General features: G+C 37.8%; 1 protein-coding gene across 2 annotated transcripts; it reads right to left on the bottom strand.

The window, feature by feature from the left end:
• Positions 1-7,510: 7,510 nt before the first annotated feature.
• cacng1b (calcium channel, voltage-dependent, gamma subunit 1b) lies at positions 7,511-26,375 on the bottom strand. Of its 2 annotated transcripts, XM_036213279.1 has the most exons (5): positions 23,910-26,375; positions 13,605-13,679; positions 10,079-10,216; positions 9,723-9,982; positions 7,514-9,478 (listed from the first exon to the last, which is right to left on the bottom strand). In XM_036213279.1, the coding sequence occupies exons 1-4, from the start codon at positions 24,148-24,150 to the stop codon at positions 9,750-9,752; spliced, it is 687 nt and encodes a 228-aa protein (XP_036069172.1). In that variant the 5' UTR covers positions 24,151-26,375; the 3' UTR covers positions 7,514-9,478; positions 9,723-9,749. The 2 variants fall into 2 exon arrangements, with proteins under 2 accessions (XP_036069171.1, XP_036069172.1); XM_036213278.1 differs by lacking the exon at positions 23,910-26,375 and having other exon boundaries at positions 7,511-9,478; positions 13,605-14,010.
• Positions 26,376-27,044: the final 669 nt, after the last annotated feature.

Here is a 27,044-nt window from a genome sequence, read left to right as displayed (position 1 = left end):
TATGTAAACGTGTTTTTGGCTTCAATACTCTTAAGTTCACGAGTAGCTACATACGATTCTACGACCTTTTTTGGGCTCTACATCATTATTGTAAATTTGTGGACAACATAAACACAGCACAGTGAATGTGCATTGATAGTTAAACCAGGTTGAACTTTGACCAACAAGGGACTCATATGGATTTGGTAGTGACATATGGATGGAGTCCCTTTTCATTCATTGGAGGGCCAGATGTTTGAACAGGCAAGGTGGGAACAAACCTTGGTCTCCATTCTGAGCCTATAGCTGAAGGGCTTACTTTCCTCACAGCCAATCACAATCAAATCTCTGACTTTAAATTCAACGTTTTGTTTATCTGCATCCAAGGCATTGCGCCGGCCCACCTCCACCCAGTCCATCTAAGCTCCATCTAAACCACCATCAGCGTCTGGTTTCTTGGGTCTCTTCACTGGTTCAAGGTCAACGCTAGCATGAAAGATGTCTCCAGCCCATTGCACAATCATCATAAAACTTCTGACTGTTTATGCTTCACAATTCAAACTTTCACAATTAAATCTTTCAATCCCACTTTCAAGTTCTGTCATTATTGAATTAAATTAGCCCAAAGGCCGAAATTGAGAAAAGTCAAAATTTAGAGACATCTGAACAAAAAGATGAGAGCGGAAAAACTGGCTCAGTACAAACTTGTGGGTCATGTGACCACACGTTTTCAGAAACCAACCAACCAATGTATCAAAAACATTTTCCCCTTTCTATTTATTCTTGTTTATCTGAACAGTTGTTGGTGGGTGGAGCAGACATAATCATTCCTGCTTTGAATAAAACCTTTAAGTCAAAGAAAACAACAGATTTGTGGACGTCTTTTCTTCGCATGCCAACTGGAGGTCTCCTAATTGATTCAGACTGCTTTCTAGTTGTCACAGATCAAAATGATGAGCGATGGCATGTGAAAGAGCATCCCAGGAGATGGCGAACGGCTCCCACTGACCAAATTAATGGCAGTGATAACAGACGATGACATGCGTATAATGGGCTGACGGCAGACTGCGGTCTGGGGCTGCGTTTGCTAACAACTTGTGTGATTAAGTGTTTTCCAAACTGGACACTCACTGTGCTGCGGTCATGTTGTCAACAAATTTACAATAATGATGGCAATGCATGGACGAAACCGCGCTAACGAGAACCCCAACAAGTTTGATTCTGTAATAGCTGCGCTGCTAGGAAGATTCCGGCTGCTTTCTGAGCGGTGACGAAGGAAGAGGAAGACAAAACAGCCGCCAGAGACATGAAAGGGAAAGAGGAGGAAAATGGGGAAGGTCAAGTCAGCGAGGGTGTGAGAAAGGCAGAGATTGGAAAGTTAATGATCTTTCAGGTGGATACTAATGAGTTCATCCGAGGAGCTCGAAGGTGGTGCCCAGACCATGATGAAAGTGAGGAGACACACACTCACATCTCCCCTCACCTCCCCTTTTTTACCAGTGAAGTGCAAACAAAGATACACTATGAATTGATGAGTCACTTTTCCATTTTTTAAAAGATAAAAACCTCCCTTTTATTGCCTCATGTGAAAGGAGTAAGACTCAATAAACGGATCTCCTGTTCCTTCTCTATCTGTGCCGGATGCTTTGCATTCTGCCTGAATCTCACTGGTCTTATCTGGAGTTAATTTTCACTGTGTAATTGATTTACAATGAAACCCTTGGAGAACAAAAAAACATTCTTGAGCTTTGCAAAAAAAAAAAAAAAAAAAAACAGATGAGGAAATGTTGCGATATGCTCCACTGATCCTTCGTCTGCTTTGCAAATTGCTTCTGAAATAACATTTACCTGGGTGGATTGGAGGTGGCTGTCAGCTGTCGCTGGTGGCTGCATGGCCACAGCCTCACCTGTTCCCCACTGCTCGCTCCTGCAGACGAGCTCACTCACCTGCGACGGGCTGAAATGCAGCTCATTAATAATGCAGGCGCAGAAGTCCCTGGAGGAACAACATTGATTTAACGGATATGAGTTTGTCATTCATCTGCCATTTACACGCAGAATATAAACACACACTCTTGTTTTTTGTTGTTTTTTTTTTTACTTGCTGCATAAAATAAGGAAATAAATAGATTATTGCATTTTAAAGCAAATGTGTTTTCCCAAATCTTTTGTTGCCGTCCCGTTTGATGACTCAACTTCCTTCCAGGTGGTGAACATGACAGTGTGGCAAAGAAAAGTATTAAGGTTGATGTGATAAATTTCTCTGAGATAAATTTCTACGAGTCAAGATTTATCTCTGGCCAAATGTGTTACAAGCTATTAACAAGAAACACAACTTCTATTGAAAACAGGTTTGAACAAGTCATTTCATCTATTTTCAGAAACTGCTGAATCCATTCACGGAGTTGCAGAAACCAACCCGGCTTCTATTTGGCGTAGGTGGACAATAATACATGTCTTGTTTCCACTTAGTGGTCCAGACCGGACTGGACCTGACTGCTACAGTAATTTGAGTGTTTTTCTATTATAAAATGGACCCATTAGGTCCGATCACTTCGTATCATTTTTGGTCCTCTGTTGGTTGTAGGCCCATAAAAAAATGCAACAGACCAGCTACTGTCGTCATGATGAAATCTATTGATTGGTTTCATGGTTTTACGACAACATCAAGTGTCCAACCAGCGCTTTTCCCAACTCAAGATCCAACCTGAAAGTTTTGCCCTGTTTTCAGAAGTATTTTTCTTCGCCTCCTGCAATCTTCTTGCATAGTATCCAGTATTCTCTCCTCCTTCGCGGGGGTTAGGGACCAGAGACACGCCAAATCCACAAATACGGAGAACCTCGGTAGTTGCACCGTTATGACGCACAGCTGTGTCATCGGCCAACACCAATGGTCCAACACTAAATGTAAGCGCCCATTTGAATTGCCCGGACCATTCTAAACCAGCCAGGAGTGGACCGGTCCGATCCGGACCACTCAGTTGAAACAAGGCTTTAGAGACACCAGTCAAATGATAAATGCTGTATACTTTCCCAAAGCGCCTCACAGTCCAATTCATCTGTGCACACACACATCTACACACTGATGGTGACTCCACTATTGTGGCGCCAACCTGTGACCACCAGGAGAAATGTGTGTTCAGTGTCTTGCCCAAGGACACTTCAAGAAAAGGCCCAGGCAAAGTGGGAACTGAACCTGCGATCTTCCGATCAGACGTCGACAGCTCCACTTTTGTACCAAGCAGAATGTTTTCTGGGCAGTGAAAGGAAGCCAGAGAAAATCCACGCATGAACGAGGAGAACGTGCAAACTCAGCAAAGATAAGGAATTTGAACCAGAGCTGTGAGGCAAGAGTGCTAACCACTGTGCCACTGTATCTAACTTTATCCTGCAAAATAAAAAGGAAAAGGAAGAAACATATTTATCAGAAAAACTCAAATATGTCTGACATTATCAGTTTAAACAATCTCTATTGCTCTGGAAAAGATCTATTTAAACAATCTTAACTTTAGCTACAATTTTGTGACTTTTTGTTTACTTGGCTCGAAAACTTTTCAAGATTTCATTTTTAATCTTCTGTTCTTTTCTATTTCTTTTCCTAATTTACCTACATCTGGCTTCAGTTCAATCCCCTTACCTGCAGCTTGTTTCCATAATGCCTTTATTATCCTCATCCTAATCCTTGTCCCATAGTTCCCATTGTTCAGCTTTCTTCCATTTTTTGATGCATTTGCTTTGGTTTTTTCTGAGAATTTAAACTGCAGAATACGTGATTTTTTGTTGTTATATAGTCCTTTCTCTGACTCCACATGTACATTTAAAATAAAATAAAAATCATCTAAATCTGCTTTGAACATGATGCACACAGAACAGAACTGACAGTATTGAAACAATAGTGTCTCTTTAAAGAATCCCGCAGATTTGAAGAAAATTAGACATATTAAAAATTAAAAATCATTTACAGAAGTCTTTTTGTGATTACTGTTAAATCCTGATTGATCAGAGGTGGGTGTGCTAATCTTTTTTTTTTTTTTTGGTGTTGGAGTGCACAGAGGGTTGACTGATTTTTGTCAAGCGTGACACAATCCTGCATGTTACCAGGAAATGTTCTGTTGTTATGCTGGCCGTGTTCTGGAAAAGTGCCCGGCTGAATCAGTAACACAGACCACTTATCAGCTGCAACAGCGAGCTGCTGCTGTGCTGACTGACTTTTAAGAGAAATCCGTTTTATGCCAGATAAACCCGAGTATGTCTAACTATGAGCGAACAAAGCAACGACGTCCACCAAAAGGAGGACAAAAGCCCAGCAAAATGATCCTACTTTGATTTTAATATCTCTAATCTAGTCTGTCACTGTCACCATGGTGACCATAAGGCTCAACCAGAAGAACAAACATTTCCTGATGATGAAAAAAAAAAAAAAAGAAATCAAATTTAGGCTTAATAAAACTTTGTGTTTACATGCTGTTCTCCCACATTGCTCCTGAATGACTCATAAGACATCATGACAAAGACGAAGCCTAACCGAACAAGTGAGAAAATGGTGATTATTCATATTTCATCCTCTTTACTGCATGACAGTGGAGCACAGCTGATAAGATAAAATGCACACCTGCATTCAAATCCTCACATTTCTGCTTTTAACATGAGCTCTAAATGATGTCATTTTAAAAGATGTAGCAATAAAAAGTGAAAATAGGAGAAATGTAACTCTGGAAGTAGTAAAGGACAAGTATTCAATCGGTGAAGGTCATTTCTTTGAAGCAAAAAGCTCTCAAATAAAATGCATATCCGGGACATGGAACAGTTTGGAGACTGGAATTTTGATTTTTTTAAAAGAAATGAGACGCTTAAACCTCAAAAATTCAGAAATTTAAACACTTTTATTTATTTTTGGTTTGTTTATGGGCTATTAAAAAGTATATTTACATATAAAGATCCCACATAATCAAAAATAATTTCATGTTTATCATATTGACCATTACAGATGTTCATTTTATAGAGTTTTTGTGTTTAAAATGATATTTTCTTACGTTTTCATGTGATCCATGCCATCTCTAGACCTATAAATCAACAAATAATCATGTTTGCAACTAAAAATGAGTAACATAAAGCTTCCATTTGATTTAAGTAATAAAAAAAAATGGTTGATTACACTTATAAAAAAGGAAAAAGGACACTAAACCTTCTTTAAAACCCATACTAGACTACAAAGCGTTATTACTTCCAATAATCATTTCACTAAAGACTCTACTAATATGTCCAACAGCATTTGAGCATTTTTTTTTAAAGGAATTACTCATTAAAAAGCTAATTCCCTAAACCATTCATCTCATTATGATGTGATTAGTTTCAAATTAAGGCTTAGAGACTGTACTTATCACCCAAGCTCACAAAAGAAATAGAGCCATATTTTACTAAACAGTCAGAAAATAATTTATTGGTGTCTGTTTAATCCTTTCGGAAGCATTATTTAAGGAAAACGTGTCAACAATTTAGTTTAAATGGAGCAAAAATGCTAACAGAGTTTTATTTTATTTTTTTCTAAAGGTTTTAAGAATGAAAAATGTCTTATTGTGAGTAAATCCGCTCCACTTCCTCTTGCAGCCTGTGTACGTACAGATGAAGAACTGGTCCTGCTTTGCTCTCCTGGAGTTGGACTGAACTGCCTTATTACAGTTCTATCTCCTCTCAACAGTCACTGCCGATCCAAGTCTTTAGACAGCAGAGTGCCTGCTCGAGAGCGCACTGGAGCAGAAAGATAGAGACAGGAAAGGTGGGAGAGGGCATGGAGGACGGGGGGAGCAGAGGAGGTAAAACCTGAGAAAATAAAGAGGGAATAAAGCCATTGGTTCACGAGGTTTGAACCAAAAGGAGAAATTAAGAAAAAGGAATCGAGGATGAAAAAGGACGAAAAATAAAGACGTCAGGCGTCGAAAAAGGAGAAAAACAGATGTGAGAATGAAATGTAGGCAGAAGAGAAGCACTGACAAAATGGCAAAGAGAGGACGGACGGAAAATGGGAGTGAGTGAGACAGGGAACGGCAGGATTGAAGGGAAATACATCCAGTCTCACTTAACTGGAGTGCAGAAAAAGAAATCTGGAGTTTAAGTACTTTGAAGGGACTGGAGTGTTGGTTTCACTGTCTGCCTGCACACGAACAACCTGAGCAAAGCAGTTATCTCAGCAAACACGGCACTTCCTTATCTTTAGGCTCAAGTGTCCATTCATCGGCTGTCAAGCAGCAGGAAAGCACAACCTTCACCAAAAACCAGCCAAAAGATGCTGCACCTCTGTTCTTCTCCTCTACCTTTGCTGGTTTTCTGTGTATTCATTTAATCTAAATCGTGTGCTACATGAGAAAGACTAGAGAACCACTTTGGTCTTTGAATCTAAAAGTTGCCAACACTTTAATCATTGATGCACTTTTTGTTTTTTTACCTTTTCATTGACAGACTTTATTACACCACAAAAGACAAGAACATAAAAAGTAAGCAAATAAATTAAAATAGTTTTATTGTTCATGTATGAATGAGAAAATTAATTATTTAAAGTCTCACTCTGATTATGTTTTGGTCTAGTGTCCCTTTTAGTTATTAAAATGCTGTTTTTCTCCAAAATGTAAAAAAAAAACAAACAGTTGTTTTCTAGAACATAGTTTCAGCAGAGTGGCAGTAGTTTATTAAAAATTCACCTTTGAGTTGTTGGCGGGACAGTTGTGAGCCCAATTCCAGCTCAGACAAGGAAAACACAGTTGTACATGAATGTAGTCATCTACATGCATTATGGAGCGAATTAGGGAGCTTGCGGCTTGCCGTACTAGCTTGTCTCAACTATGCTTTTTCCAACTGCATTTTTTCTTATGCTCCTGACAAATTCAATTTAAGCGTAATTTTCTTTATAAGTATTCTTTATTATCAGAAAAATTCTATCAGAATGTGTTAAAAACACCAAAAACACAATTTTCATCGGAAAAATCGTGATGAAAACAGGATTTTTTTGTGTTGTTAACAGGTTTTTGTAGCATTATTCTCACAATAGAGGACTTATAGGAAAGAATTTAAGATTGAAACGGCGTCATACAGAAATTATGTCTTAAAAACGAGACAGTCTTTTTGATTTTGGCAAAAAATTGCGGCATTATAATTAAAAGATCACTGGGGATGATTTCACAAAAGAAAAAAATACGGTTGTAGTAGAACTTTAAGGTCACTATTGGAGTAATAACTATGAACATCTACAAAGTGTTTTTGCATTTCTAGACAACATAATTATAAGAGGAGTTACCATTTCATGTAGCTCCACATTCCCTAAAGCTGGTTTGTGTGCCATAAGACTTACTTTTTTCTGCACCTTCAATTTGTATTTTAAATGATTCACTTATTGTATAATGCACAACTATTTTATATATTTTGCAACTTCACTTATTTATGTAAATTAATAAAATTCAAGAAAAGTAAACGAAAACTCAAATAACAAACAGAATCCACAGATTTAAATTTCTTTGTTTTTTTCACCTTTTTTGTAATCCTTCGTGGTCATCTTGGACTCAGTTTTAGTTCTACGTCCTCAATGTCCTTAATCCTGTCAAATCTTCTCTCCTTTTTCTTGAAGGACTTGCTGGAAATCTCAGGCTGTGATTTTGAACCTCTGTGCCAGTTCGTCCCTCCTTGGGACAAAGTAGAATGGAAATGCTTGTATAGTTTTGTAGTGCGAAGAAAATAGTGGCAGCTTTGACAGCACTCAGTCAGAGGTCAAGGAAAGGAAACGACAGCTTCACAGGCGCAGCACCGCCACAGACGGCAGGAGGAAGCGTCCTTCTTCCATGTGTGGCGTGCAACTGTCCTTTTAATGCACATCACGAGTGTTAAATTGAACAGTTGATGAAGAAATCTGAACATATTTTTGTGACAAACTGAAAACACTCCATTGGGTCTTTTTATTTATTTTTTTTGCCAATGCATTCTGGATAAAAATAAGCTCATAATTGAAGAAAACCATGTGACCTGCTGGTCTCCTCTGGTGGGGGTTTGGCAAGGTTTCCCAGTGGACTCTTACATGTCGACCCTAACTAGTATACCCTAGCAAAAGCCTGCAGCACGTAGCATCAAGCACAAGCAAAAGTCAGTAACAGCAGCACCAAAAAACCTTGAATTTAACTTATTAAAAAAAAAAATTATTCAAAATGGTTAACTAAAAATGTACAATAAAAGCAGAAAAACGTTTTTCTTGATTAAAACAAATTTTATTGCTCTGTAAAATATGATTATAGACATATTGGAGTTTTACAAATTCTCACACTTAAAGGGATATTAACAACACGTCATTTAAGAATTTCCTTTTACTTAATTTTTTTTAACTTTTCAATTATATACATAATCCCAATTTAAAGAAAAACTTGTGACCTGGCATTGACTCTATTAAAAAAATGTCCTTTCCTTCCATGTAAAATTGTTTTGATTAAATAATGGCTTCAGCTTTAACAAACAGGTGAATTTGTGATCACTGGAAAACCCATTTGTGAGTCACAAATGATGACATCAAACAACAGTTTCTTTGTTTTCTGCTGCCGAACGGACGTATTTATGATATGTTTTTGATTTCCCAGTACCTGCACCGTCTGAGTGATTACAGGGCTAAGGTGACAGAGGGAAAAAATTGCTTCATTTGACGAACAATAACAAGTTGCTGCATGAAAGGGATTGCTCTCATGAATCTTTTTGTCTGACAAAAAAATCAATAAAAAGTAAAGAAATATTTGGATAATTCTCCACAGTGAAAAACACTGTTCAGATGTTAGAAAACCATGTTAAAGTCAGAACTAAAAATAAGAAATAAAGTAATATCTTGGAATAATAAAAAATAAGCCACGTTATTGCATTTCTATACATAACCCATACTTATGCAAAAAGTAAAATAAACTAAACTACTGTGCATAAAAATCCTAACAGTAAAAAAGACATTACTTTTATAGCTGCCTCGTCTATCTTACTGATAGTTTTTGCATTAGAAAAGCAGTAATTTAAAACCGATAATGCCTTTTATTTTCTATTTTTGCATTAGAGCAGTCATAAATGTATTGATAATGCATATCAATTCAACATAAACAGCTAATGTTGGACATATGCTGCAGACATTAGTCATATTCAAGCAAACATTGCTTTAAAAAACAATTAAAATTGTAAATGGCTCAAATAGCTGTGCTTAAGTAACTTTGAAAATAAAAAGAATACTTTAATGGATTATGTACTTTTATAATAAAATCTGATATTTGTCTTGGATATGTTTTCCTTTTTTCAAACTGCAACAAAATATGCATAGTTTTTATAATCCATGTATAATCAATGTATATATTTTTTAGGCAATGCATTTAAAAAAAATCTCGAAAGCAACAAAAATATAATTTTGAAACATAAATATGAATGGAAAACACTGTCCAGGATGAACCCCTGCTTTTGCCCTTCAGTAGATGGGATAGGCTCCAGCATCCTGGTGGTCCTGCACAGGAATACAGCAAATACAGAATAGAGAGTAAATGGTAAAAGTCCTATATTTATCTAGTGTATACTATACTATATATATTTCACTTTATTACCTTTTAAGAATCACACACACATCACACACCAGCGCCAAACACCTGTAACCACCAGGAGCAAGTTCCGATTTTGAAGAAAACGTTTCATTCTGGTGGTTAAATGGCTGAATGAGGACACAAAACCGTTCAAATCTTTGACTCTTTTACCTGACGTGCTGGCGGGAACACCTGTGGCTAATCCAAAGTGTCCGCCTCGGCGTCCATGCAGGTCTCCCAGGGGTTCCGAGGCATGTGTGGCATGGAGATAAGAAGCAGGGCGACCCCGCCGAGGATGAGCAGCATGAAGGAGGCGCAGGCACAGGTGAATGACCAAGAGTAGTAGTATTCAATCCAAATGGTCTCGTCGCTGTCAATCATTCTCTTGACAGACTGCCGCATTACCTCAACGGAGATGATGATGCAAAGGCCTGCATGGAAGCAGAAGGGGTGTGTGGTTTGTACTGAGGCCAGAGATGTTAATAGGTGTTATCAATGGAAAACAGTCCATTTTTTTTGACTCTGACCTGCGAAGGCAAAAAACATCCCAGCAGGCCGGAGCAGGTAGTCCCGCGTCTTCCCAAAGGAGAAGATGACACAAAGCGTTCCAAGGATCATGAAGAACAGACTAAAGATGGCGATGGCTGCTGCCGAGATGTTATACTCTGCACAGAAAGAAATACAAATTAAAAAGCAAAGACAGAGGGAAATAAATAGTAGACAGGAAGTGAGAGTACATGAGTGTCAAAGAAAGGAGGTGTGGACAGGAAAGTGGGTGACATCAGGAACATGCAGCAGTGTTTGTAAACCGGAAGGTTGGACAAAAATAATTTTTAACAGTTATGTAACGGATAATTAGCTTTTGAATTAGTCACACTTAACACCCAGATCAACTCAAACCAAAAAGAGTATTATTTAGAGGACAGATGAGAGGCTGCAGGTTTGTAAAGAGATTAGAACAAGTGTCATTCGTTATGCCCCCTGCGCTTTTGGCTGTTTTTTAGATTCAAATTTAAAAATCATTTACCAAACTGTGAGACCTAAAATATACAAAGGATTACAGAAAAACATGTTATTTAAATCTCTTTTTCCACTTTTTGTTGATTTATATCTAGTCTATGTGTAATACTTGGTATATTATCCCGTAAAATGAAGAAAAGCAGATAAATAAATAAATAAATAAAAAGGTTTCCATGGTTTTCATCATGTTGTTGATTCGCTTTGTTAAAGTTTTAGAGGATGTTAGAGTGTCTGAGAGGCTACAATGTAAGTGGAGGCTTTGAATGTGTGCATTTTTTGGTCAAAAACACTTTTTTGGCAGCAGTTCTCTTTTTCTCTGTGAAGATTGTGCACCATTTTTTTTATTTATTTTTTGTTTTTTTGTTTTTTTTTTGGTCCTGTTTATGATTGTTTTCAGATATGTTTGAATAAAGAAAAGTCATCTTTTAAGGCTGGTCCTGTGGTTGCCTTTCTTTTCAGTCCTAATCATCTAAAAAAAATATATATATATTTTTTACCTTACCTTGACTATTCACCTCTTGATTCCACCATCATCTACTTCTCACCATTGGACCTTCCCGGCTCAACAGGATTCAACAAATGGCTTCTTTCTTGTATCAGTAGAAGCATTTGATTTCCTCTTTCCTGTGCATACCTTCACCTCTGCAGGCTTTCCTCCACCTGCTTCCACGTCTCATTTCATTCTTTGAATACTAAAGTCCATGACCGATCCTGCCTAACCACATCTGTCGATCTGTCCATCACCACTGCCAACAAGGGAGAGCTCAGATGTCAGCTCATCTCATCTTGAACTCATGTTTTTTAAACGGCACATCTCAGTCAGGTTTCTGTCTACATTTTGTGTGATTCTTTTTTTTTTTAGCTTGCATATATTTGGTAAAATCTTGACATCTCCATGCTTTTAAATTAGCTTGCTTCTCTATATTTTTCTTCACTGCTGGCCCAATGTTATCCTCTCAGTTCAGAAATGTTATTTTATGTGTCCTCATTTTCTACATTCATCAATTCATCAAGACTCCTTCCACCTTCTTCCTTTATCTTCAGCTCCGTTTCATTCCTAACCTCCATCACCTTCATGTGCAGAAACATGTTTTGCAACTCAATCTCTCTGTCTAACCAATCGATGCAGGTGTCTTTCTTTTTCCTTTAGTATCCAGTCGTGAGGATCCCTCAGCGAAAGCTTTTTCTGTTGCTACACCTCCCTTTTATTGCTCTAATTCCTCCCTTCACGTTGTGCAACGTTCTTTCTTCTTCTTACACCATTTAATCCTCAGCTCATCCTTCACTAGCTTCTTTGTGATTTTCTCCCCAAAATCTTAAAGACCCACTCTGATGGAAAAATTGCATTTTTGGTGTTTTTAACATGTTCTTGTGGCTTTTTTTTTCCACGATGGAGGACATATATCAAAAAAATTAAATAGAAAACTTCATTTCCGAGTATTTATTTTGGGAATCAGGAGAAGACAAAAGTAATTTGTTTGAAAAAGTTTGTATCTATGATGTAGAAAATGTACTGAGTGGGCCACAAGCTCTCTGTTCTTCTCCATTCTGATGCATCCACTTGCAAACAACTTGATCAATACATGTCTTTGTTGTCCTCGTCTGAGCTGGTATCTGGCTCAAATCTGTACGGATGGATAGTATAATTATTCTTTGCCATTTTTGTTGCACCTGTAACATTAGATTGGGGTTATGAGGGGCTGTAAGCTAAAAGGAGTGTAAGCAGATGGGTGATGGGAAAGGGGGTCGGGCTTACTCCATTCAAACAGTCCCACCCACAATTCAGGGTTGAATTTGTACTAAACCACTGCTACTCTGCAGAAAATGTCCAAGAAAACAACAGGTTTGTTAATTTTGGAAAAAATGACACACAATCCTAATTAAAAGACTACTGAGAATGCTTATAATCATAGGTCATACCATGTACCAAAGGTCAATTTTGATTCAATTTTTCACTTTTTACATTCCTTCTTCCTATTTTTTTAATTATGTTATGTTTTCACATGAAATAAAAAAAAATACTAACAAGCTCCTGATGATTAAAAGATTTTGTGTTTTTTCTGAAGAAACCTTGTGACTCTCACATCACAAATAATAATCATCCTTTGTGAGAAGAGTTTTCATTGATGTCACAAATTACGTTTGTGGTCATTTATCTAAAACAATAGGCGCTGATTACCTGCCTACACTAATATATAGACGTTTGTCTTAACCTGCCTGTCTCTTTTCATCTAAAGCTGGAGACATCAGCCCATCAAAAGGATGAACAAACATGTAGTGAAAGTGTTTATCTTTACAGGTATAATAAACTTAATGATAAAACACCAGATTTTATTCCTATTTCAAGTGGGAAATTATACATTTTTATCTTAGGGTTTTTGCAAAAAAATTTGTAGGAAGAATAAAAAAATGACTGAATTTTTTTTTTTTTTTTTGCATTTATTAGTTTTCATGTATCTGTTAATTAATTTTATTGGTGTCTGGACTCATACTGTGAGGACTTTAAACCTCGTCCTGCATGCCACTAATTTGCAACATTATGTTTAATTCAAGACTCCACTTACGTTAGCATTTCCTTAAGCGGAAAAAAACAGATTTTTTCTATTATATATTTGGAAATTAATTAATTCAGGCATTAATACAATAAAAAGTAAACTTAAGACATGCCTTTTGGCTTTAAATAAAAGCTTCTCAATTAATATTTTAATGCTTAATCAAAATTATTTTACTTTATTAATATTTAAATTGATACATTTTACAAACTGAAACTGCATACACATGTTTGAGTTACATTTGATGTATAATTTAAATGTAAATGTGAGAAAAAGACAATTTTTCTATGGTTGAGGTGAGTTATTTAGGTTAAGTTTCTATGTTCTTGTAGTTTTGATCATCTGATTTTTTTGACACTTGGTTTTTCATTGTTGATGTAGATGTTTAAAAAACAACAATAATTGTTTCTACTGTTTCTTATTCAAGATAGACCCTCCTCCTGGTCACCTTGGATCTGTGTAACTGTAGAGACACACCTACCTTTCTGAGTCTTCACTTCAAAAACTTCTGCTTCCTCTCCCGATGTGAAGTGTTTGAAGTAGGAACAGTTTTTTGCTGCAGAGTAAAAGACAGGAAGGGCAACCGAAGGATGTGAAAGAGAAGGCGAGGAGAAAAAAAAAGAAAGAGAACGAGGAAGATTAAGCAGCAGGAGCTGGACAAAGGTTATACCTGTGTGTCTGTGCAAACAGCTATAATGAAAACTCTCAGCCAACCCCACAAACCCTCTGGATGTTACACAGAGAAAGCTAAATGGCCTAATTATGATTTCATCAAAATGTTCCATTTGTTTATTTATCGTTTGCCGTGTTGTCATAAGCCAATAAATATGTGTTGTTTTTAACATTTTAGCCACAATTCAAGCTTAATTCTGTTTTTTGCAGATTTGTTTCCAGCATCGTTTCTGGGATTTGCTGAATGGACTCCAAGACATTTTCAAGCCAGCCAAGAGGCAGTAATTCAGCCCAGAAGAGTCTTTTACCAAACAAATACTGCAAACATGCTGATATATGTGGCCTCTCATGCATCTAAGACAAACATCCGAACTTACTCATGTGTTACTACTTTACAGTAAATATAATTTACTTCACATGCAGTTTTGTCTAAAGGAGTTTACGCGCTCCCTTTGAGGGACAATTTTCCAAAATAAAGGGTTGCTCAATCCACTGTTTTTCTGAAAGGGAGGCTGACAACATCAACCACATGCATCAAGTCACTGGGCTCACCCAATACAACGAACCACATTGACAAATATTCTTGTTAAAACATTCCAGTGCAGCATGTTGCAGTCACCATCACAATACTGTTCTGTTATTATGTGTTTATCTTAAAAACCCAGAATTATTCTGTTTTTATCCATCCATGCATTATCCAAGTCCTTCTCAGGGTCACATGGCTGCTGGAGCCTATCCCAGCTACTGAGGCGGGGTAAACCCTGGGCAAGTCGCCACAAAACCACACACATTCACATTTAAGAGACACCAAATAACCTAAAAAGCTTGTTTTTTGGACCGTAGTGCCTGAAAACCCATACATGGAGTGAACATGCAAACTCCACAGAGAGGGATTCAAACCAGGGCCTTCTCGCTCCACCACTGTGCAGCTCTTTAAAAAAATAAAATTACTCTGTACTTCTTAGTGAATGATTATCCATGTTTGTACTTTGCTTGCTCATCCTGCGACTGCTGTCCTGGCTAAAGCTCAGGAGTTGCTTCAGGAGTCATTTCTCTCATCCATCTGTCTATTTGCTGCCTCTGAAGGTAGTTGGGTTAACAGGGAGGAGGCTTAAGGCCAAACGAGTGTTCTTTCTTTCGTCAGTTCTCTTTTTTTTCCTGAGATTAAACCCATAAAACAGACAGTTGATGTTTCTACACAGAGACGGTCATTGTGTGTGTGTTGGAATGTGTGTGTGAGCATCAAGGAACAGAGGAAATGTTTGTTACTTTGGATGGGAAAGAATCACTGAAGGCGTAACCTAGCAACAGGCTGCTGCAGGTTTTGGCTAGTCCTATCTATTTATACATGTAAAAACATATATCATAACTGTTTTCATGTGAGTTGTTTTAATGTGCTCTTCCAGCTGATCTATGCTGGCGTTAGTGCATTCTGGGGGCAGGTTCACGGAGCAGCTGCACTCTGCAAATACATTATTTTCATTAGCCTTTCTCTCGTTTTGGGGTCTTTACCTCTGGGGCTACACTAATCTAAGATAATAAGTGTTTGCATGGAGCTATTACATTTTTTCTAGTCTCTAAAGACATTATTTGACAACCACACAAAGATCATGGAGAAATCCTGGTTTTGGCACGTTTTATGGAGTTTCATCAACATAAATTAAGAAAGATCATGCTAAAATGTGACAATTATTGTGGTTATGTCTGTAAAGCTCCTATTCACTGTTTCCAGATTGGACTCTATTATTTTTACTGTCGGGCAGATGACTCAACCTTTGATTTAATGATACAAACTATGCCTGAAAATGTCAATTTAGCTGTTTTATGTTTGGCAGTAACCCAACTTTGAATTTGACATAGAAAAATGACCTATATATAAAATTAATACGTAACAGGCAAATATTTCAATTAGAAAATGTATGGTCTCAATAAAAACAATTTACTTCCTCTGATGCTGACAGCTCAATGATTGCAACTCCACTTTCTCAAAAATCTTTAATCCTTTTAAGATCGAGGCTTTGGACTTGAATAAAATGAAATGTATGACTGATGGATTGAAAGTTAAGACTAAGACTAAGATTAAGACTATTAACATATATCCAAAAATGCCACTGCAAAGCAACCTAGTTTTTCAACAAATTAGCAGGTGAAATCGGAAGGGCAGTCGTATTATTACACACTGCGTAATGGCTGCAGAGGTTTTACAATAAAAACTAAAATGTTGCTGCAACCAGATAATTTTTCTCTAAAAGTGTATATCAGTCAGTGGCTGTCTGGGCACATTTTGAGCTCTTATGGAGTAGTCCAATGACATGTGGAGATGACGCTAGTACAAAATCGGGGGACAGCAAGGTGGATCGCTGGCTGGCAGCAGCTCAGACTAGCCGATGTGTTAATGTGTCCGGATGGCGCTGATTTTAAAAAAAAAATTTATCAAAATTGTGATTCCTCCTCTTTGCGCGGTGGCAGTTGTTTTTGTGACCGTAGCATAAGCGCACACAGAGTGTCATGAACATAATCATCAAAGAAAGTGGATTCTTACATGAAACAAGACCAAAAAGGAAAGCCCAAGGCCAATTACACAAAAGACAAAAATCATAACAAAGGACTCTTTGCGTGAACAATATTACAAAATAAAAGCAAAACACTGTGCTAATTACAAAGCTGGGATACGAAAAGCTAAAAGGACAGTTGATCAGATTCATGGAGGGGCCTCTGATCACATACAAGAAAAATCTCTAGCAGGAAGTGGATACTTTGCGACTTTAGCCGGTTGCGTAAGCGGAAATTTCATAAACTTTAGGAAACCCCTTCAAAAATAATTTTTTGAAAAACTTTTCAGAACTAACAGCTTTAAAGTTCAAATGTGAACAAACTGTAACTGTCCAGCAGCTTAGTGTGCAAGATGAGCTTCATATGCGACAGAGAATAATCGTTTTGGTTCTTTTAAGTTCAAATTTGTACATCTACACCGCTTACAATGGAACTTTACCTCCAAGGAAAACTCAGAAAAATGCTGTTTTTTCTGTGTGAATGAGCTGATCACGTAAGGAGATACGATTTTTGTCAAAAGGAAAAAAAAAAGTTGAAAGCTTAAAACGGGGGGCTCTGGTCGAGGACTTCCGGCTAAAGATTTCAGGCGCTATGATGGAAGGGGAGGGACTTCCGGCTATTGATTTTTGAACGCCATATTATTTTTCTGTGGCCAGATTCTCTTGGATTCTTGTAAAATGCTAATTCTAGGAACACAGTAAAACTCAAGAGGATAAAAAGACCAAAACACAGAATCACAGACGGAGATATATATATATTTTTTTAACATAAACTGGTCTGTTGTAGTTAAACTTACATTTTGTTACCCTCATTACTTATCTAATCAGTACACATTAGATAGAAAAAAGAGAAGACAAATTGCAGGAAAAAAGTAGAAAACCTTGTTTTTCCTCTCAAATTCATTTGCTGGTACAGCAGAAGGAAGGTGGGAGTTCTGGTTAAACAGATATGATTCATCCAATTTACCTAATCACTTAGCAATCGTTCACAAACGTCTGCAATAGTTTCAAACAAAATTAGGAAAGATGCATTTGCCACTGCTACCTCTGAGGTATGTGTTCGTGTTTGGTGGAGATTAATGAGTCATTTATTTTCATTGTAAATGTGATCTGGAAAAGGTGAGAACCACGGTGATGATCACCGCTCTAAACTGTGAGCACTGAGCTGGGAGGAGAACCTCTGGGTGCGTATCATCGACCTTGCAGTCTGCCTAATGGGGAGATTTAGTTCCAGGGGAGGGTGATTAAAGTGGGGCATTGCCTGTCATTTTAGTTTCACCTCTGTCCATTAAACACTCGCCTTCTCTCTTTGATGTGAAGTTTCCAATTTGCAGTTCCTCTCCTCGCCATCCTTGCTTCCCCATCAGTCACTGGGTCTATTTTTTGCTCCTTAAACTCAACTTTTTCTTCAAATATTATTGTTAACCTATGGATAAAAGCTCTGCAGTATTTTCTGTTTTTAGAAAATCTTTCAAATAATGTTTTTTCTATGATTTCTCTTACATAGCCGAATAAAGAGAACAATAAAATCCCAGTTAGTACTGATGGAGAAAATGATGCAGCAGCCAGAACTTTACTTCTACTGCCCTTTTGACAAAAACATGTAAAAAGTGCTCTACAAAGTATGGTAAAACAGGACTAAAAGCAACAAATAAAATGCATTATAGCACAAAAACTCAGGACTGAAACTGCTGAATTTTCTGCACTATAAGTCCGTGAAAGCTTTAATTAAAAAAAATAATAATAATCTATATAATCTATAATTGATGTAAGTCTGAGAGAACGCTGATTTTAACAAGTACTCAAAACTGTTCCCATCATGCAGACATCATGTGGTATTTGTGTTGTGATCCAGTGTAGCGATGGCCAAGAAACACTCATTTGATTTATCGTTTAAACTTTGTGCAGTGGCAAACACCAAATAACATTCTAGTGAGGAATCTGCACAATTTTTTGGGGTGGATCCCCAAATATTGATATAAGCAGCACTAAGCAGCGAGGTACAAAGAAAGCGAGCGGTGAATTAGAACTGCTTTAAACATGGATTACGGAGGATGGATTACTACAAGGGAAAGGTGAGTATCTCCAGGAAAATAATTCACATGAAAGAGGATTTTTGATTCAGAGATTGATGATTGTTCAAAGAAAAAGGAAACATTCATAGTCAGTGCTAATCATAACATAAGACCATGTTCTCATCCTTTCAATAAATCCTGGAATGTTTATTTGGTGTTGTTGTCTACATTTCGTGACCTCATTCTTACTGCAAAATGAATCCATTTGTCTTCACCATTCTGTCTGAGATTAAAAAAAAGACTGTCTCCAATAGACGCCTGTCTTTAGTAACATTTTTGGAATAAAAGTCGGGGCTGGAGGTGAAGGATATGCAGGAGATCGGGCTTGGTGACAGAAATTAAAACATTTGATAAGTAAACTGAAACATGACAAACAATGGGAGCAACAAATGAGTGACAAAAGAGAGCAGCTGACGTGACGATGAAACTGAATACACTGAAGATAATTAACATAAACCAAGACAGCTGTGGATCATGATGCACCTAGAACACATCTGAAAAACCGACTCCTTACAGTAGCGTGTTACATTACAAACAAGTTCTTGAGTTACTGTGAATTCAGAGGTTTGACTGACAGATTTATTGGATTTAAATGAATGTCACTGGCACAAGATTGGACCTCATGTTCGGATACATGTGGGAGAAGAGTACAATAAGACACAATTTACAATACTATTTACAATATTCTACTAATACTTACAAAAATATGAGTAAATACAATGTTTTAGGGTTAAAAAAAACATTTAAGGATGGGATTTGAAAATATATCAACTGTTCTACAGTTTTAAAGGTTGTGACAAATAAAGCTTTGTCCACTTTTACCTGAGTGCTGGTGGTATTTGCAAGGCAATTCCACCAGGACTTCCTAATAAAAGTGGGACACAGCAGCACAAAAGGGCCTCTTGTGTCCTTTATAATCCATCATGCATACATTTGTGTGGCCTGACCTTACTTATGGAGATGAAAACAGGCTAATCTCACCTAGTGATGATAGCAATTATCTGGAACATCTGTTAGATCATTCTTTCACATTTCACTATTCTCCTTTTTTTCCGTTAGTTTGGTTTTTAAAATTTAAAAGCGGAGCAATTCAAGGTGACATCCCCACTTTGCACCTTTAGATAATATATACACAATACATATGTAATTTGTGGGCAGCTTTTTGTTGAAATATATAAATGAAGACACTCTAGAACATGTAATGAAATCATCTCCCAAGCCTCAGCATGCACATATGTGCAGTAATACAGACATGCTCACCAAAGCTCCATTTACACATTTTATTTCCCCGCAGAGCAGTACGGTATGATCCATAAAGGCTTTGCTGGGTGTTTTTATTTTTTTATTTCTTAATATGAACTGCACTCAAGCTGGCATGCGTCATTTGTGGGAAGCTAATTGCAGAAGTCATTTGGGTTCTCCGTTTTGATGCTGTGTTACACAAGCCTCTCACAAAAAGCTGCGTTTGTTTGGGAGAAAGTGCGTCTGTGCTCCTCCTGACGACCAATTCCCCCTTTGTTCAGGATATGTTCATTTGTGTTATTAAATTCGATCTCAGTAGTTGGCTTGGGCATGTGCTCATCAAAGCTGTGAATGTAATATATTGCCAGGTTAACAGTTTTTAGCTCTTTAAAAATGTGCTTTGGTTGCTTTAAAGCTTAAAGCAGACACAGAAATTAGAAATGCTGGTTAGAGAGTTACTAGATCTAATAGACTGTAAACCAAAAAATACAAAATACACGTGTTATTTTGTGTTGTTGCTCAATGGCAAAGTACTTTAGAAGGTACTTCAGCTAGAATGATTAAAATAACCAATACATTGCTTAGCAACAATCCTGTTCTATTGAGAATCCATACAATCTAACTGGTGTACAAAACACTAAAGGTTAACATGTTATTTTGGCTGTCAAGCACTACATTTTTAATTTAATATTGCTGCCAAACAACACATTTATTTGAACAATGAACATCAGAAAAAGGCAGCATGCGAGGGATTGGTACTGGCCTGGTGCACATGGACTTCTTCCAAAAATAAAAATTAATTTGAAAAAAGTAATATCAAGGGATATTATGAAGAAGTCAATATCAGGGCAATAGTAGAGAGATGCCAGATATTAAACCTCTTTTATGAAACTTGCTTATTACACAAGTTTTTGTGCAAAGTAAACAGCTGTGAAAATAAACTCGTCTGTACAATGTTGGCTAATCACTTTTTAAAAAAATATTTTAAAAATAATGCACTTTAGTTTTTTGAATACACTAAAAGAAAATCTGGAAATCACATTGTATCATTTTTAAATAATGTATTTATAATGCTACTGCTGCCAACTACTGCTGCAGCTGAGAAAATATATGTTAACATTTGGTACAAAAGCCTTTGCGATTACACAGGCCAAACATTTACAGACGTTTTTCAGTAGGTTTGCACGCCTATATGAGGGATTTTGGTCCACTCTTCCTCGCAGATCTTCTCTAGAATCAGTCACGATTTGAAGTTTGAGGTCCCTCTAAAGATTTTTCTATTGGGCATAAATCTGGAGACTGGTTATCCCACTCCAGAACCTTGATATGCTTCTTACAGAGCCACCCCTTGGTTATCCTGACTGAGTGCTTCAGATCATTGTCATGTTACCCAGGCACGACCCATCTTCAGTGAGGGAAAAATCTCTCAATGCATGACCCCGGTCATCCTCTCCTTAATACATTGCAGTCGTCCTGACCCATGTGCAGAAAAACACCTCCATAGCATGATGCTACCACCTCCACGCTTCACAATAGGGATGGTGTTTTGGGACTCATGATTCTTCTTCCTCCAAAGATGGTGAGTTGGAATTAAGACCAAAAAGTTATATTGATTTCCTCCCATGATTCCTCCTCTTGATCATCCAAATGGTCATTTGGCCAATTCTTTATGTCTTTACAGCATGTCATTTTTATTAGAAAGAAGAGGGCACATATCAGTTTTTTGTTCATTTGTGCCAACGTGTAAAAGTTGTAAGATTTAAAATTAAACTGAGAAATTCTTTGTTTTGTGTTCACATACTTACACGCAACCAACAAATCTCTTATTTACCTGCTTTAGTGACTTCAGGCCATCAAAAAACACAACACCCTCTCTGTTCACTACCTCCCTCCGTGAAACATTCCCCCCTTCCCGTGAAACATTCCCCCCTTCTCCTTCTCAAAGGAGGCATTCCTGCCCACATGTTCCCACCGCTGTCTTCCCTTCAATCCCTTTCATTGCTCTCCAGTCTCCCAGGTGGACACTAACTCATGAGCTGGAGCAGGAAGCCACACTTCATTTAGGCTTGTGCTGCTCCTGAGGTGCTGGAGCCTGAGGCAAAGTCAATGATAGAGGCAGAGGAAAATCTCTCTGTTAGGCTGCAGAGCACGTGCACACAGCCAGAGGCCAGCAGACATGGCTTTCTCAAAGGCTGGTTTTGCTTAATGAAAGCTTGTAATTAAAGCTGCATGGTATTTTTTTTTCATTTCTCCATAAGAAAGTAGGGTGTTGTGGTTTTTACTTTACTACAATTGCATTCCATCATTAAATTAATATATTACGAACATTTGCACCTGACGGACCCTCCTGCTTAATTAAGTTTGATTATTTTAAAACATTTTTCATGCAAAAATACTCAATTTTCACATTGAAACATCTCATTTTGACAAGTTTTATCTCCTTAAACTGAACCCTTCCCAGTCTTCTGTCTTGATCAAAGCCAACATTGACAGTGTGGAATGAACAGCACTCAAGACATAAAAGTTAAGCACATTGTGACTGGATTTCACTGCAGAGCAAGTCAGACAGTCTGCTGACAAATGATCCAGCGCATTCTGTTGCCGTCTGACAGACGAGCGGTTTTGTGGTTCTTGGTTTGCCGTGAAGGATGGAAGCAATGCTCCATTATGCACTTGACTTCAGCTGCTCGTGTGGACTTAATTGGCAGTCTGTTCACTGACTTCCTCCATGCAAGATAATGGCTGCTCGGTGAGAGCCTGGCCATAGAGCTGTAAAGCATTACTCCAAATTCACTCCCCATAAAATGTGCTCGTGCGAATGTTCGCACATTTGCCGGCATATGTGGCACCATGTGCCGTTTTTGTTAAAGGGGACAACACAGATGAATAGGGCTGATCAGTGATGCTTCCTGGCACTGACAATAGGGCATCAAATGGTAACAATGTCACAGTCTTTATAATGATTTCAAATGTTAGAAAAATGTTAACCCTGTAAAATCATATTTTATGCACACATTAATTAGAGTCTAGCATGATCTAAACTTTTCTTAACCCAAGAGAACTGTCGCCAGATGATATTCACCAGAGCACAAGTATTTACATGATTTTTAATATGTTGCATTTTCTGTGTGCCATGGGTAATGTCTAACATGTGCCAGGAATGGGTGGACCAAAGGCCAAGTCACCAATATCATTTTTTTTTTGTTTTTAGGATTTTTTTGTTCTCAAATTTAAAAACATTTCAGTAATTTTTAAGTATGTTTTTAGGCTCTTCCAATGTTTGTATTTTCTGTTTTGTTACATAAACCACAGTTAAAATAAAAATAAAAAAACTACTCTAATTTGTCATGTGTTGTCACATTTTCATCAGATTTTTATGAGGAATATTTTTTTATTGGGTATATTAAATTGGGCAAAAAAAAATTACCTGGTAAAAGTGATGGTGTAACTTTTTATAGCAAGACTGTTCTAGGGTTAAAAAGCTCATTGTCTATAACCTGGTCTGTTTTCTGCCCTGTAGTTCATCGTCATTCCACTAGGGGCAGTGGGGAGACTTTTTCTGCTCAGTCCAAAATGGCTGCTTCCGTGAAATCTCAAAAACACTTTTGGCGGGAAAAAGTTTAGCTAAATTTCGAAACTTTTTGACATTAGCTCAACTTAAATTACAACTTTCTATGTTGAAAGAATACTAAAGCAGTTGACAACAAACCCTACAGTTACACAATGTAAAAAATGTGTCGATCAAATTTGAGATAGTGGCTAAATAGTGTTTTTTACATAAACACTTATCTTGATATGCTAAATTAACATTGTTGTTAACAAAAACGTACCAAATTACCCAACGGATCATAAATTCTACTATCTGTATCTTCTAAAAAATATATATCACAATTTTATATTTTTTTGTGGATTTCATCAAGTAGTTCTAAAAACCATTAAATTCCAGAAGGTTTGTATTGTTTGTAAATTATTTGATGTAGTCGGATTTACAAGTTTAAGTTTTATATTCTAAAGATTTATTAAAAAAAAAACGTTCTAATAGATTTTGTTATGCTAGTTTTATTTCATGGTATAATTTAATACATTTTCATCAATAAATGAAATCTTATTGAAACAATTGTGTCATTATTTAGAAAATGTGACCCAAAATTGATTAATAATAACAATTCATGTAAATATAATCATAAATCAGCCTAAAATTAACAGAAATAAATACAAAGACAATAATTTAAAGGTTATGTGTACCTCCGGGTAGGCTGATGGGGCCGCATCCTTTGCCCTGAGGGTCCTCCTCCACGATGAAGATGGTCTTCTTGCACAGCCTCCAGAGGCCAAAATGGGCCGCCTCGCAGGTGGTGTTGAGCTTCTCCACCCGGGGGCTCAGAACTGCCCAGTGGTCCGTCACCACTGCAGCAAGCATCGCTGACATGCCCACCACAATCACCACAGAGGTTATCTTAACCTTCGTCACCTGCTCCTCAAACATGTTTGTGGAGAAGGCGTGTCTGTGTGTGAGCGAGCGCCGGAGGTGCAGAAGTGCCCGAATGTCACGAGTTAATGCAAAGACACAAGTGAAGGTTGCTGCTGTTTTTTCAGCTTGGACGTTGACTCCAGATGTTTCCTCGTCTTCGTCACACTGCTGAAGTCCTCTCTGCTCTCCAAGGTTTGTTCTTTTTCCTTCTCTGCCTTGTGCCTGGTGGTTAGTAAAAAAAAGGGGGCCAGATAACGGTGCCCTAGTTTCTCTCTTCTCTTTTCCTCTCCCTCTCTACTCACCATTGGGAAGATCAGACCATTCAGCCACACAGTGTAGATGTTCATGTTTATGTTTACATCTTCAGTCCAAATGAAGCCAAATTTGTTTTTATTTGAGCTTCAGAAACAGTCTATCAACTGTCAGAGCTTCATTTCCTCCGCTCCAGCATAAAAGATGATCCAAAACAAGCCTTCAACAAGTTTGACACCTCTGTTCAATAATTCAATGCCTCCACCATAATCAATCAATCCATCAGGAATCTGGAACATTCCCCGTCACATTTCTTCCTCTTACTCAGTCCGATCCATTTCCAGCTCGGTTGTCTCAGGCGTCAGGTGTCAGGGGACTCCTAAACTGAGGATTTCCTTTATTAGTTGTCATCTGAATGAGCTGATCTACTTTAGCAGCCAATCAGCTGTCAAGGTTTTAGACAAGGGTCCCACCTGATGCCAGCTTCTGATCCAGATTTAAAAAGATGGAAGGGCTTTGATAGGAAACCTCTTGAGTTGAGATTTTTTATTTTAGTTTTAACTCCTGAAATATGCATCAGTGATTCTGGTGGATTTTTTTTTTTTTAATAAGATTATGAGTAGTTTTTAAAAGCTATTTTTACCTTTTGAAGTTCTTTATGAAAAAAAACTACAATTTACAGAGTAAAAATGACATATTTTAAAGTTGCAGATTTTTTACCAAATCAATCCCAAACCGTCACTATTCTTTTCAAAGAGCCTTACAATAATGCTCATGAATATGACCAAACAGCTCAATAAAAAAAAAATATAATAATATATGCCTATTCCTTGTAAAAGTCTGCATATACGGACAAGCTTTTTATAAACCAAAGCGCCCCACTTTAGACAAGGCTGGCCCATTTTCAGCCCTGACGATCCACACACTGCTGTGTGTTTTTAGCACATTAAATTCTAAGATCTTCAAGAGGATGCAAGAAAACACACAACAATGAAGTATGTCGATTACTAAGAGGGGGAAAAAAACCCAATGGTGGATGAAAAGAAAAAAAACTGTTATTACGTTCCAATCGGAAAGCGTTAGCAGCCTTTTCTCCCAAGGGGGAAGAGTTCCTCTTCAGGGCTTAGAGAGTGACCGCTTGTCTGCAAATTTGTAATAATAGTGTCTGTCGACGCCGCCTGTCTACCGGGGTGACCCCGTGACCCCAGTCATTTGCTCACGGTTCCTTAGTGACTGTGGAAAGACCAAACACCCCACAGATGTATGGTATCTAAGCAACACACGGCTGACAGACACCCACAATGCAGTGCGTCACTCGGACAGAGTCCCCCGGTGTCGACCAGCTGCAAACAGACTCATATCTGACTCACCTGCACAGGTTAGCTGTGAAGCTCTTATGCAAGGAGCATTATTGCCACGCTCGCTGCACCGGATATGAGAAGTTTGGACTTCCAGACATCCACTGGAAATCTGCATCAACACATGTGAGCGCGGCAATGATTCAATTAAGTTAAACCTGCCAGACGAAGGATGAGAAACAGCCTTAATTGGCGTCTAATTTTACTCCTAGCAGATGAGGGTCCACAGCCTTCAGAGAGACCCAACTGTGTTCGTTCGCTAATGACAGGAAACATTACTCACCTTAAATTAGATTAGCTGTGCCCAGAAGCCATTTCTATGAGGGTCATGGTAATATTCACATCAGAAACAGCTTTCAATGCAAGTTTTCAACTCCCTCCACATGTTTTGGTTCGGCTGCTAGAGCTGACATGGGATGATGAGCTTTGTGTCACTGAAATGAAGTGAAATTAGGGGAAAATTACAAGAGGACGCTGTTTTAGTGCCACATCAGATGATTGCTTCGGCAAAAGTAACGGCTGAGATCAAAGACCGCCCCCTTCGCTTGAGTCAAATCTTGAATGTGTTTAACATTTGGATGTAAGAGGGCTGCCATTAGTGTGAGGCCCACTGATTTATTTCTTTGACAAGCTGTGTGGAGAGCAGCGCTGCAGAGGCTCATTGCTCATTTGGAGATGACAGTGATTCAGTCCTACGCAACTGAGGAGGCACTCGGGGGCTTCGAAGGTAACCACAGACATCTGATGGAAGTGCTGCCATCAAAGGACGTCAGTGAACAATAAAATCCACTGAAATCATGGCAATTGTGAGAAAAGAAAAAAAAAAACATTTTACATTTCCTCCACCGCTGCAGCTGTAATACGAAATAAGAAATGACTCAGGGGTCGGGTAGGTCTCGTTCACTTTGCTTGTGCTGAATGAGAAAAAAAGCAGAATAAAAATTTTAAAAATCAGCGACAAAAGAACTCCATAACTCCATTCCTAAAAACAAAACAAAAAAAGCAACATAAAAAGATCAGCAGGGATTTATCTTTGCACATTTGGGGATTCACACAACTTGGACAACATCTGAACTTTGTGGATTTTTTTAGGCATAATTTACGGTATTCAGAACTGGATTATTCTTTTGTGTTTTCTATAGAATATAGGGTTAAAAAAATCAGCATTTGAGATTTTCTGCGTCATATTTGAAGACCAACTCCATGAAAATTTTGTTTTTGTGGCACATACATATAAAGAAAATTAGGCTGGAAATTGCATTTGTGAGTATATCTTTATTCAAATTGTTGTTAATCAGG

The sequence above is a fragment of the Oryzias melastigma genome, linkage group LG8 (genome assembly GCF_002922805.2).
Source record: "Oryzias melastigma strain HK-1 linkage group LG8, ASM292280v2, whole genome shotgun sequence".
In the NCBI taxonomy this organism is placed as follows: domain Eukaryota; kingdom Metazoa; phylum Chordata; class Actinopteri; order Beloniformes; family Adrianichthyidae; genus Oryzias; species Oryzias melastigma.
This window is presented reverse-complemented; position numbering and strand designations above follow the sequence as displayed.

Excerpts from the sequence above, each read along its gene's own strand:
- cacng1b (XM_036213278.1), bottom strand. The coding sequence starts at position 13,968 with ATGTTAAAAACAACACATATTTATTGGCTTATGACAACACGGCAAACG. Across the intron at positions 10,217-13,604 it reads TGAAGTGAAGACTCAGAAAG|AGTATAACATCTCGGCAGCA; the intron begins GTAGGTGTGTCT and ends CTTTCTGTGCAG. Across the intron at positions 9,983-10,078 it reads GATGTTTTTTGCCTTCGCAG|GCCTTTGCATCATCATCTCC; the intron begins GTCAGAGTCAAA and ends GCTTCCATGCAG.